The following is a 12,171-nucleotide window of genomic DNA, read 5'->3' as shown; positions in this document are numbered from 1 at the left end:
TTCCTCTAGTTGTGTCGGTGGCCACCAGTGCAAAGAGGCCGCCCCATCCTCCTCACGGCCTCCCTTGAGGTACTTCTAGACACTGCTCAGGTCCCCTCTCAGCCTTCTCTTCTCCAGCTGAACAGGCCCAGCTCCCTCAGCCTCTCCTCACAGGGCAGATGTTCCAGGTCCCTCCTCATCCTCGGAGCCCTGCGCTGGCCTCTCTCCAGCAGCTCCACATCCCTCTTGTCCTGTGGAGCCCACAACTGAACACAGTACTCTAGACGTGGCCTCACCAGACTTCCTTCTGTTTATTGCTGCTCACTGTCTTGCCTAATATATTGGCAACTAGGCTTTGAGAATGGCATTTTGTGCTCTTTTAATGTAGGGCGAGTGGATTGCAGTCACCGCAGGCTTTTTGAGACCTGGGACAAGCTGTTTAGGTCTTGTAAAGCCAGAAAGCTTTCTGGAATGACAAGACCTCGCAGGTACCTGCGTTTGAAGCAAAAAGCCTATTTTCCACGTGGCCGCAGGAGGGCAGGCTGCAGCCTGTCTCGGGCAATGCTGAAATACAAAGCATAACAAAACCTGGTGTAGAACAGCTCTGAGGGTGGCCTTGGCCTCTTGTGGGTCTGACCGTGCACGCAGGATGAGCAAGGTCAGGCTTCAGCTGCAGTGACGCTCCAGGCAGAGTCCCAGGCTGAAATCCAGGCTTGAAATTCCCCTGGATGCCGGTGCGTGCAGCTAGTGAAGGCAGGGCTTGCTTCTGCCATGGCAAAAGGTTAGTGTTAAATGCTAAAAGTTGCCTAGATAAGGAAGAGGAAAGCAACGTGTGGCAATCACTTGAATTAGAGTATTACCCTGTTTTCTAACATCTGCTAATCCACATACTGGAAAGGAGAAGATCTGAATAGAAGTATTCCAGGGATTCTAGGAAGAATTCCAATTGCCCTTGGCATGGTCATGGAATCCATGAGATTCTGCTTTTAGTGTGTGTGCCTTAGGGGTCTACCTGATTGCAAGATGACCTTTATTGCGGACTCACTTGGCTGTACTGATACCACCTTCATTGGCTGTAAGGAGGTCTCGAAGGTGACACCCTCATGGCAGATGTCCACAACCAGGTGGAGGAATCCTGTTCCATATAACCCACCAGATCTGCAGTGTTAGGTGTTCTTTTCAATAGTGTTAAGGAGGCTTCATCCACTGGCCAGAATCCATCGTTATCCAACATCCCTCCAAAACTCCTGGCTCTGCACACATCATTCAAAGTTTCTGGTTGAAGCCATGGTCTGCCTGAAAGTAGGTAAGAAAGGGAAGAAACACCCAACATGACACAGTCTGCTGGAGCCCATAGTACTGCCAAGCTGTCTCCGAGTGTATCAGCAGGAATTTACTATTTTTTGGAACTAAAGTAGGTATCTTCCACATGGCCACAGGAGGGCATAGTGCAGCTTGTCTATAAATACTTGCTGGCTCTCACTCATTCTTTGGTAAGTGAAAAGTTGCAGACTTCATTTATTTTCTTGCTGCCAAGGCAAATCCAAGTTTACCTCGCTGGAAGAGTCTATTTGAAGTACCTCTGGGAGGTGAGATCTTACATCCTGGCTGTTAGCTTGGAAAGCTATGAACGGAGAGCAGGTCCTGCTTAGGGAAAGCCAAATGAGTCATGGTAACAGCCCTGGACAAGAAAAAATATATATATTCTGTCACTGTGAGCTCCCTGCTTCCCAGGGGAAGACTGAACTCCAGCTAAGAGTGTTGGGAAGTGCCTTGTTACAGGTGGAGAAGTGGATAGTGACCCTTGGAGTGGAAGCTGAGGTAGATGATGCTGAGGGAGGCTGCTCAGTGCAGGTAGTCATTGCATGCATCGCCATCATCACCAGTGGAGAAGAGTGAAACATTTTTGGTTTGATTTGCTTATAAATGAAGAGTCGGATTCCTATGACACGTAGGAGCTCTTGAAGGAAAGTCAGAAGCGCTCATCTTTAGGCAGAGGTGCAGAAGTGCTTCTTTGAATCATATAATCATAGAATGCTTAAGGTTGGAAGGGAGCTCTAGGGATCATCCAGTGCAGCCCCCTGCACACGCAGGGTCACCTAGAGCACGTGGCACAGGGCTGCGGCCAAGCGGGTTTGAAGATCTCCAGAGAAGGAGACTCCACAACCTCTCTGGGCAGCCTGTTCCAGGGCTCTGGCACCCTCACTGGGAAGGGACTTTTCCTTAAGTTCCTGTGGAACTTTTGGTGCTTCAGTTTGGGGCCGTTTCCTCTAGTTGTGTCGGTGGCCACCAGTGCAAAGAGGCCGCCCCATCCTCCTCACGGCCTCCCTTGAGGTACTTCTAGACACTGCTCAGGTCCCCTCTCAGCCTTCTCTTCTCCAGCTGAACAGGCCCAGCTCCCTCAGCCTCTCCTCACAGGGCAGATGTTGCAGGCCCCTCCTCATCCTCGGAGCCCTGCGCTGGCCTCTCTCCAGCAGCTCCACATCCCTCTTGTCCTGTGGAGCCCAAAACTGGACAGAACTGCAGACTGCATCTGCTGCCATGTAAATTGGCTGCCAGCAGGGCAAGCGGATCCCACTTGTTCCTCCCCAGCTGCACGTTCCTGCCGCTTTGCTTGTGTCACATCTAGTGGCTGTAGAGCTGCAGGAGGAAATAGGTGAGTTGGTCTGGTAGAAAACTGTGCTGCCAAAAAAGTGACTCACCATCCACTGACATGGCCAGTTTCACCATGACAGCATGTGGCAGAACCATTGGGTGGCAGCTCGCAGGACGTCACCACAGTAAAGCAATTAGGATGAGCAGCAAACTTAGCTAATGAGTAGAAGACTAATGCCTTTTTAATTAGCAGGTGTGAAGGTACAAGAAGAAGGCTGAGAGGCTGAGGGAGCTGGGCCTGGAGAAGAAAAGGCTGAGAAGGGGACCTGAGCAGTGTCTAGAAGTACCTCAAGGGAGGCCGTGAGGAGGATGGGGCGGCCTCTTTGCACTGGTGGCCACCGACACAACTAGAGGAAACAGCCCCAAACGGAAGCACCAAAAGTTCCACAGGAACTTAAGGAAAAATCCCTTCCCAGTGAGGGTGCCAGAGCCCTGGAACAGGCTGCCCAGAGAGGTTGTGGAGTCTCCTTCTCTGGAGATCTTCAGGGCCGCAGCCCTGTGCCACGTGCTCTAGGTGACCCTGCGTGTGCAGGGGGCTGCACTGGATGATCCCTAGAGCTCCCTTCCAACCTCAACCATTCCATGATTCTATGACGGTGCAGCCAAGCCAGACTCACAGCTAGCCCTCCAAAGTGGGTCACAGCCCCGGGCCCTCACAGCGAGCGTCACCCCTGGGCACCGCTGGCCCCATGAGGAGCAACTGAAGGGGCTTCCTCTGCCCTGAGCGGGGCAGGAGCCATAGTTCAGCCTGGGATGTTTCCCTGGTGAGTGGGGGAGCTGTGGGGTTGCCCCAGCATTCGTGGGTCTCAACCAGCAGCTGATGGGTGTCTAGAGAGTTTCCTCAGCCCCATCTGAAGGATGATCTTTGAGCTCGTGTGTCCCCTGTGTGTGTGCCAAGGCAGAGGAAGAACCATGGTTGACCCTAGCCCTGCCCCAGTGATGCGAGATGGATCTCAGCTAAAGAACTTAGGAGTTCTTCCAAGAACCTGTTGGCACCATAACAGGCACCATAATCTCATAACGTGTTCAGAGACTTATTTGGAAACCATCAGTTACAGCCCTAGTGAGATGGGTTAATCTGTTCTCTCTTCTGACAGGGATCTCCTGAGGGCTTCTTTAATGGCTCTGTCAGGTGCTTCTGCATTCCTACATGGAGCAATTAATTACTCATGCCATGAAATATGTCCATTGATTGAGTGAGCTCTTCCACAAGATACGGTGGAAGAACATAAACCAGAACACAAACAGTTCGCGATGCCTGGAGTTTTCTTTCTGCTTTAGTTTGGCATCTGGTAGATGTCAGAGGTTCCTTTGCTGGCCTCCGTGTGTCCCAGCCCCATAATTCCCAGGCGGCTGCTGGTGGGACATTATCCAGCTGCTCTTCCCTAGGGTGGAATTTGCAGCTGCTGCCCATTTGTATTGCGAGAGCCTGGCTTTGGGGGTGCCTTTAATCAGCTTGTGTCTCAGCTGGGCCGTGGAGGCTCCAGAGGGTGAGGAGGTCTCCTTGGAAATCAGGAGAGCTTCAGAATCAGCTATGGGTGGCCTGTGTTTGAGGAAAGGAGCTGCATGGACCAGCAGATTTCTCCTCTAGGTTGGTGGTTAGCAAGGCGGAAACAAGCCGCAGGGCTGGCCTGGCACCTCCCAAACGCTCCGGAGGCTCCGCTCCTCCCTCGGCAGCCTGTTCCCTTCTCCCCACGCCGGGCTCTGGTATATAGGGCCCCCTGAGAGCAGCCTCTGCACAGCGCACCCCACTCCAGCAAGGCAGAGATCCAGCACCGCGACAGAGCGAGCTCGGCACCTCCAGCATGGGTAAGAAACGCTCCGCACCTTCCCTTGGCCTCCGCACTCGGAGCCGGGTGGCCTTGGCTTGTGCCTCCATGCTACACCTTGCTGCAGCCCCCGTCTTGGGCTGGAGACAACATGAGACCTTTAAACTCGGTGCTCCGTGAAGTCTGTCCCTCCTGGTCCATGGGGAGGGGATCATGGAGCAGCTCAGAAGATGCAGATGGAACTGAGCAGTGTTTTTTCCTGTGAGCCTGGTCCTGGTTGCTCTTTAAGGAGGATTCCTGTCTTTTGTCACTACAAGTGGATGTCACAGAAAGCCCCTTTGGGAGCCAGGATAGGAGAAAATCAAAGCCAGAGCGGTCGAAACCAGCATCCTTAAACAGGTGGAAATCTCATCTCCTCTTCTTCTCCACGCAGACCGCTGCAGAGCGCAGTGCCAGACGCCCACGAGGTGCCCGGCGGTCACGAAAGGCAAGTCCCCTCGCGAGCGTTTGGAACGGGGCGTTTGGGAAGGAGCGGCAGTTTGCGTGAGGAGAACCAGAGTCATTCCGAAATGCCCACTAATAACTGCATGTGCTGCATGCACATATTCCCTCACTCCAGAGGAAGGGAATTCTAACTATACAGTGATGTACTTTTTTTTTTTCCCCCTGTTTTTCTTATCCATGGCCCGAAAGTGAAATCTAAGTTGGGCAGTTGCCCGTGATCGAGCGGGGATTTCCCTGCATTCAGAGAAATAACCTCAGCGCCAGCCTTGAGAGTCTCTCAAGCTTTTCGTTCTCATTCAGGCTGTTCTGTGGCAGGTCTTAATGCAGATTTTCTGTATGCCAAGGTCCCAGCGAGGAGGTTGCCTATGTGGCCTGCACCTACAGGGAAACAGGCATCGAGCAGCCGGACTTCGTGGCCACCATCGATCTCAGCCCCGGGTCTTGCAGCTATGGCCAGGTACCTCTGACCCAAGCTCTGGTTCTCCTGGGTTGACCCAGGTTCTGAGCCCCATTCCATTTCCATAATAACCAGCGTGTTTTCCCATTTTTTACAAGAAAAAGCAGAGTTATTTTTGACCGGTTTGCCATGCCAGCTGTGTGCCTACTTGTCTTTCTGTGTCCTTCTGTCTCATCCACCCTGACTGGAGTATTGTCCCCTTCCTTCTGTCAAGCCGTTGATGTCCTCCTTGGCTGGCCCCATGTGGGCTAAGCCACCACAGGTCTCCTGCTTCTGCTCTGTTGTGGAAGTGCACCAGGTCACCAGGCTTGGCAGGAATCTCATTTCTTGATCCTTCGCTGTGTTCCTTTTGTGCTTGGCTCCAGTTGAATCATCTCCATCTCTGCTTTAATGAGCATGTCAGCTGCAACCTCCCAATCCACTTCCAAAGGATATTGTACTAGTGAGCATTAGAGCCCATGCACTGAACCCCACTGAACCCCCGTGGAAGATGGTCTCTAGGGATACATGGGTTCAGAGCAACCAGCATTTTTTGCAAAGTTGAGCATGTTTCTATTCCGGAATTTTAGTGGAGTACCATCCTAAATGGAATATAGCAGCGAACACTTCTAAGCACTGCAAAACCAGGCTAGGCGCATTTGACGCTCATTAATCCAAGAGCTTCCAAGCAAATGCACTTAATAGCCCCATAGGTTTCTGAAAGTGTTTAACATATTTTAAACTTCAGTCTTAGAAAGAGCTCGTGGACCAGTACACCCAGTTTGACAGGATTATCCCTATGTGTAATTCTATGAATTGTAATGGCAAGGGATGAGTAAGTCTTGAAACAGTGTCAGAATTCGGATTACTTCAGGTGCAAACAGTGCTCTGTCGAAGAACAGGGGGAGGAAGAAGGGCAGTGTTATCCTCACTGACTGTGTGGAGGCAGGGCCAGCTACAGTCAGATGGACACTGCAAAACAGTGTCTGAGCACATTAGGTCCCCTTTCCTCCCTGTCATCCTCAGTGAACTTTATTTCTGCCTTTGACCCTAGGTGATCCACCATCTGCCCATGCCCAACCTCAAGGACGAGCTGCATAGCTCCGGGTGGAGCGCTGGAAACGTCTGCTTTGAGGACTGCACAAGGGGAAGGAGGAAGCTCGTTCTTCCCTCTCTGATTTCTTCCCGTGTTTACGTGGTGGATGTGGGGACACAGTGCCGTGCTCCCAGGCTGTGCAAGGTATACCTGAGGGGGCTCCACGGCAAGGTTTGGGAAGGAGTTGCCAGCTGGTGCTTCTGGAATAAGATACGGGAAGAAAGGTTCTCTTCACCTTCTCTTCCAGACAGGTTTTAAGACCTGGGTTCCTTCAGGTCCTCGCTGAGGAGCAGGGTCTGTCAGGCGTGAGTTGCTGGGCAGAAAGCTCTTCCTGCAAGTGTCTGGAATCTGTAGGAATCTCAGATGGCCAAAGGCTCTGCCACAAAGTGTGAAATGACCTGAGCCTTCATAGGATCATAGAATGCTGAAGGTTGGAAGGGAGCTCTAGGGATCATCCAGTGCAGCCCCCTGCACACGCAGGGTCACCTAGAGCACGTGGCACAGGGCTGCGGCCAAGCGGGTTTGAAGATCTCCAGAGAAGGAGACTCCACAACCTCTCTGGGCAGCCTGTTCCAGGGCTCTGGCACCCTCACTGGGAAGGGATTTTTCCTGAAGTTCCTGTGGAACTTTTGGTGCTTCCGTTTGGGGCCGTTTCCTCTAGTTGTGTCGGTGGCCACCAGTGCAAAGAGGCCGCCCCATCCTCCTCATGGCCTCCCTTGAGGTACTTCTAGACACTGCTCAGGTCCCCTCTCAGCCTTCTCTTCTCCAGCTGAACAGGCCCAGCTCCCTCAGCCTCTCCTCACAGGGCAGATGTTCCAGGCCCCTCCTCATCCTCGGAGCCCTGCGCTGGCCTCTCTCCAGCAGCTCCACATCCCTCTTGTCCTGTGGAGCCCAGAACTGGACACAATCCTGCAGATGTGGCCTCAGCAGGGCTGAGCAGAGGGGCAGGATCCCCTCCCTGGACCTGCTGGACACGCTCTTCTTAACGCAGCCCAATGGCATTAAGCGCGTGCAACCTTTATTTAAGTTGTGTAACCCTTCTATTCAGATGATTGAGCCAGTGGATATCTTCTGGAAGTGTGACAAGGGACACCTGAATGTACCTCACGCCCTGCCTAATGGTGATGTTCTGATTGCCAACATGGGAGATCCAGCTGGCAATGGAAAAGGTAATCTCTCCTGTAATCACCCCAAGAATGTGATATTTATTAGAAAATTAACAACCCTAAAAATGCCAGAGTTTCAAAACTTCAGATGGAAAACACAGAAGAGCTGCTAAGAAGTCCCGGACATTCTGTGCTGATATAAAAACAAAATCCTTGTATTTAGCCCATATGGAAGGCTGTAATAAATATTGCTTTGCCCGAAGAATTCACTTGGTACCTTTGCACCTGAATATCTCAGGGGAGGAAATCTTTGGAAGACGGTGCTTGACCCTTCAATGAAGCTTGCCAGAAAGCGGGATAGCAGTCTGGATGCGGAGTGTGTGATCTGTTGTGCTCTTCTGTCTCTGCTACAGGTGGTTTTATTGTCCTGGATGGAGAGAGCTTTGAGCTTAAAGGGAACTGGGAGAAGAGCTGTGAAGTCCCTGCAACTGGACATGACTTCTGGTTCCAGCCACGCCATAATGTTCTGGTCAGCTCTGCCGGATTAGTCCTCAAACGGGCAGGACCTGCATTTAATCCAGATGATCTCCATAAAGGTGAGGGAATAGAGGTGCAAATGGTCTTGGGAGAATGACTTTGGAAAGGGATAAGTGCTGGAGAAAGGGGACAGGCCAGTTTCTCCAAAAAAGAACAGTCCCCAGGACAAGCAGCACCTCTCTGACCTGCTTCTCCCTTTGACCTGAACGCAGGGGTATTCGGGCGCCACCTGAACGTGTGGGACTTGTCCTGCCAAACCCTCATCCAGAGCTTCGACCTAGGGGAGGATTCTCTGCCCTTCAGTGTTCGATTCCTGCACAACCCTGATGCTGCCGAGGGCTACGTCAACTGTGCCCTGAGCGGCGTTATCTATCGCTTCTTCAAGAACGAGGCACGTGTCGTCCCAGCAAGTAACGCCAGAGCCGACCACCATGAGCTCCAGGGTGATGCAGAAACCCTGGAGAGAAACTCAGGGTTGTGGCCTCCTGCTGTGTGTATGCTCAGAAAGAAGCCAGACCCTTCCCGTGGCAGCCAGACTTCTCCATTAGCTCGGGAGGGCATCGGATGAGGTTCTTGACTGACCACCTTGGAGTTGATTTGGAGTAGTGAATCTCAGTCTTCCCCCGAGGGCCCCTTCCCACTGCAGATTTGCCTGCTCTGAGTGTGTGTTTGCAGCAAGGGCTTTGCACTGACCTGCTCTGAATTGCTCACACTTTCGTGTTCCCCTTTCTTGTGCAGAGAGGCTGCTGGGCAGTGGAGGAGGTGATTAGGATCCCACCAAAGAAGGTGAGAGGATGGATTCTCCCGGAGATGCCAGGTTAGTGTGAGCTAATTCTCGGCAAATATACATTCTTTTTCTTTTGTTTTGTGAACATCTGCCCTATGAGGAGAGGCTGAGGGAGCTGGGCCTGTTCAGCTGGAGAAGAGAAGGCTGAGAGGGGACCTGAGCAGTGTCTAGAAGTACCTCAAGGGAGGCCGTGAGGAGGATGGGGCGGCCTCTTTGCACTGGTGGCCACCGACACAACTAGAGGAAATGGCCCCAAACGGAAGCACCAAAAGTTCCACAGGAACTTAAGGAAAAATCCCTTCCCAGTGAGGGTGCCAGAGCCCTGGAACAGGCTGCCCAGAGAGGTTGTGGAGTCTCCTTCCCTGGAGATCTTCAAACCCACTTGGCCGCAGCCCTGTGCCACGTGCTCTAGGTGACCCTGCGTGTGCAGGGGGCTGCACTGGATGATCCCTAGAGCCCCCTTCCAACCTTCAGCATTCCACGATCCTATGATTCTATGACTGCCTGCACACAGGATAGCAGGGAGAGGTGTGAGCTGGGCCTTCACGCAACACGTGTTTTCTGCTCGTGCTGCCTTATCCCTAATGCTCTTTGCTTCTCCATCCTAGCTTTCCCAGCCCACATCATCATCTCGAGGGATGACCGGTTCCTGTATGTCAGCAACTGGCTGCATGGGGACATCCGCCAGTACGACATCTCCTGCACCTCCAGGCCCAGGCTGGTGGGACAGGTGAGCCAGCACCAGAGAGGCTTCCACTCTTGGGCTCTTATCAGCGTCCAGCGGTGGTCAGCAGACAAGGCCTCATGTCCTGCTGTCCCTTGTTCCAGGTGTTTGTGGGGGGCAGTATCCTCCGAGGTGGGCCTGTAACAGTGTGCAGAGATGAAGAGCTGAAGTGTCAGCCCGAGCCCTTGGTGATCAAGGTGAGTTAAGCAGAGAAGCTCAGCTCAAGGAGAGCCCTGCTCCAGTGCCCCTGTGAGGAGGAGAGCCGGCTCTTCTGCTCTGCTTCTCTGCTCCTGCTTTGGCTGCTCTGCTCAAGGAATGAAGCCAGTAGAGTCACTGCTCTCTGTTGTGCCTTCAGGGCAGGACTGTGCACGGCGGTCCTTACAAAATGCAGCTGAGCCTGGATGGCAGGAGGCTCTACGTCACCAACTCCTTCTGCAGCTCATGGGACAAGCAGCTCTACCCGGATTTGATCAGGTAAGGAATCTTTGGGAGGTTCCTGGATTAGGATTAGGCTGGATTAGGAACTGGATTAGGAACTGGCTGGATGGCAGGGCCCAGAGAGTGGTGATCAGCGGCGCAGAGTCTAGTTGGAGGCCTGTGGCTAGTGGGGTCCCCCAGGGGTCAGTCCTTGGTCCAGTCCTGTTCAATTTATTCATCAATGACCTGGATGAAGGCACAGAGTGCTCCCTCAGCAAGTTTGCTGATGATACCAAACTGGGAGGAGTAGCCGATACCCCAGAGGGCTGTGCTGCCATCCAGAGGGACCTGGACAGACTGGACAACTGGGCGGTGAAAAACCTCATGCAATTCAACAAGGCCAAGTGCAAGGTCCTGCACCTGGGGAGGAATAACCCCAGACACCAGTACAGGCTGGGGACCGACCTTGTGGAGAGCAGCTCTGCAGAGAAAGACCCGGGTGTCATGGTGGACGACAAGTTGACCATGAGGCAGCAGTGTGCCCTCGTGGCCAAAAAGGCCAATGGGATCCTGGGCTGCATTAAGAAGAGCGTCTCCAGCAGGTCGAGGGAGGTGATCCTGCCCCTCTACTCAGCCCTGGTGAGGCCGCATCTGGAGTATTGTGTCCAGTTCTGGTCTCCACAGGACAAGAGGGATGTGGAGCTGCTGGAGAGAGTCCAGCGCAGGGCTACAAGGATGATCAGGGGCCTGGAACATCTGCCCTATGAGGAGAGGCTGAGGGAGCTGGGCCTGTTCAGCCTGGAGAAGAGAAGGCTGAGAGGGGATCTAATCAGTGTATATAAATACCTCAAGGGAGGGAGTGCAGAGGACGGTCATGGTCTCTTTTCAGTGGTGGCCACTGATAGGACTAGAGGAAATGGCCGGAAACTGAAACAACAAAAATTCCATAGGAACTTAAGGAAAAATTTCTTAACAGTGAGGGTGACAGAGCACTGGAACAGGCTGCCCAGAGAGGTTGTGGAGTCTCCTTCTCTGGAGATCTTCAAAACCCGCTTGGATGCAGTCCTGCGCCACGTGCTTTAGGTGTCCCTGCGTATGCAGGGGGGTTGGACTAGATGATCTCTAGAGGTCCCTTCCAACCCTAAGCATTCTATGATTCTATGATTCTATGATTCCTCTGCTTGTGGAGGTGCCTCATCCAGGAGCACAGGAACAGGAGCATGGTTTCCTTGTCCATAATATCTGCTCTCTCATTCCTTCACAGGGAAGGCTCTGTCATGCTGCTCATTGATGTGGACATGGAGGCTGGTGGCCTGTGTGTGAACAAGAACTTCCTGGTGGATTTTGGAAAGGAGCCCTGTGGACCTGCCCTTGCTCGTGACATCCACTTCCCTTGTGGCGATTGCACCACCACTGACTCAGCCTAGGCCCCATGTGCAAGACTCCCCTCTTCTCTTTCCCTTTTAGTGCAGGTATTAGGAGTCCCCATTCACCACTAGAATCCAAATTGCCATTAACAGGAGCTACGGAAGCTCTGCCTTGTTGGGAGGGTTTTGCTTGGACGGAGCAGTGAACAAAGTCCCAGGGCCTGGGATGAATCTTGCTGGACCGTGCGTGTGAGCAGCGAGTCACTAGAGGAAATGGCCCCAAACTGAAGCACCAAAAGTTCCACAGGAACTTCAGGAAAAATTCCTTCCCAGTGAGGGTGCCAGAGCCCTGGAACAGGCTGCCCAGAGAGGTTGTGGAGTCTCCTTCTCTGGAGATCTTCAAACCCGCTTGGCCGCAGCCCTGTGCCACGTGCTCTAGGTGACCCTGCGTGTGCAGGGGGCTGCACTGGATGATCCCTAGAGCTCCCTTCCAACCTTCAGCATTCCATGAGTCCAGGCACTCTCTGTGCACAGTGCAGGGAAATCCCTGGGCCCAGCTCAGAGCCCAGGGCACTCGCTCGGATGTGAAGCGCTTCCGCACATGAAATGGAATCAGAAGGAAGCCAAGTGCCCTCTCTCTCGGAGGTGATATTCTCCAGCCTGGTCATTCCCAAATAGCCTTCCCTGGCATGAGAGCGCTATCGACCCGTGTGCCAAGCGCTTGGGCTGAGGTTGCACCGGGTGCAGGGGAGCTGCAGGAGGGTCTGCATGTGCCCTGGGAAGAGGTGCCTGTC

General features: G+C 53.1%; 1 protein-coding gene across 1 annotated transcript; it reads left to right on the top strand.

The window, feature by feature from the left end:
- Window positions 1–1,310: 1,310 nt before the first annotated feature.
- Window positions 1,311–11,437, top strand: LOC104566022 (methanethiol oxidase). Its single transcript, XM_088537350.1, is given in 14 exon segments — window positions 1,311–1,393; window positions 4,586–4,635; window positions 4,638–4,770; window positions 4,772–4,890; window positions 5,252–5,364; window positions 6,398–6,583; window positions 7,488–7,608; window positions 7,959–8,141; window positions 8,295–8,473; window positions 8,821–8,899; window positions 9,478–9,599; window positions 9,698–9,790; window positions 9,949–10,067; window positions 11,275–11,437. Coding segments are annotated over 14 exon segments (1,743 nt in total).
- Window positions 11,438–12,171: the final 734 nt, after the last annotated feature.

The sequence above is a fragment of the Tinamus guttatus genome, unplaced genomic scaffold, assembly GCF_059628265.1.
Source record: "Tinamus guttatus ecotype Peru unplaced genomic scaffold, ASM5962826v1 Tinamus_guttatus_pri_ptg000744l, whole genome shotgun sequence".
Classification (NCBI taxonomy): domain Eukaryota; kingdom Metazoa; phylum Chordata; class Aves; order Tinamiformes; family Tinamidae; genus Tinamus; species Tinamus guttatus.
This window is presented reverse-complemented; position numbering and strand designations above follow the sequence as displayed.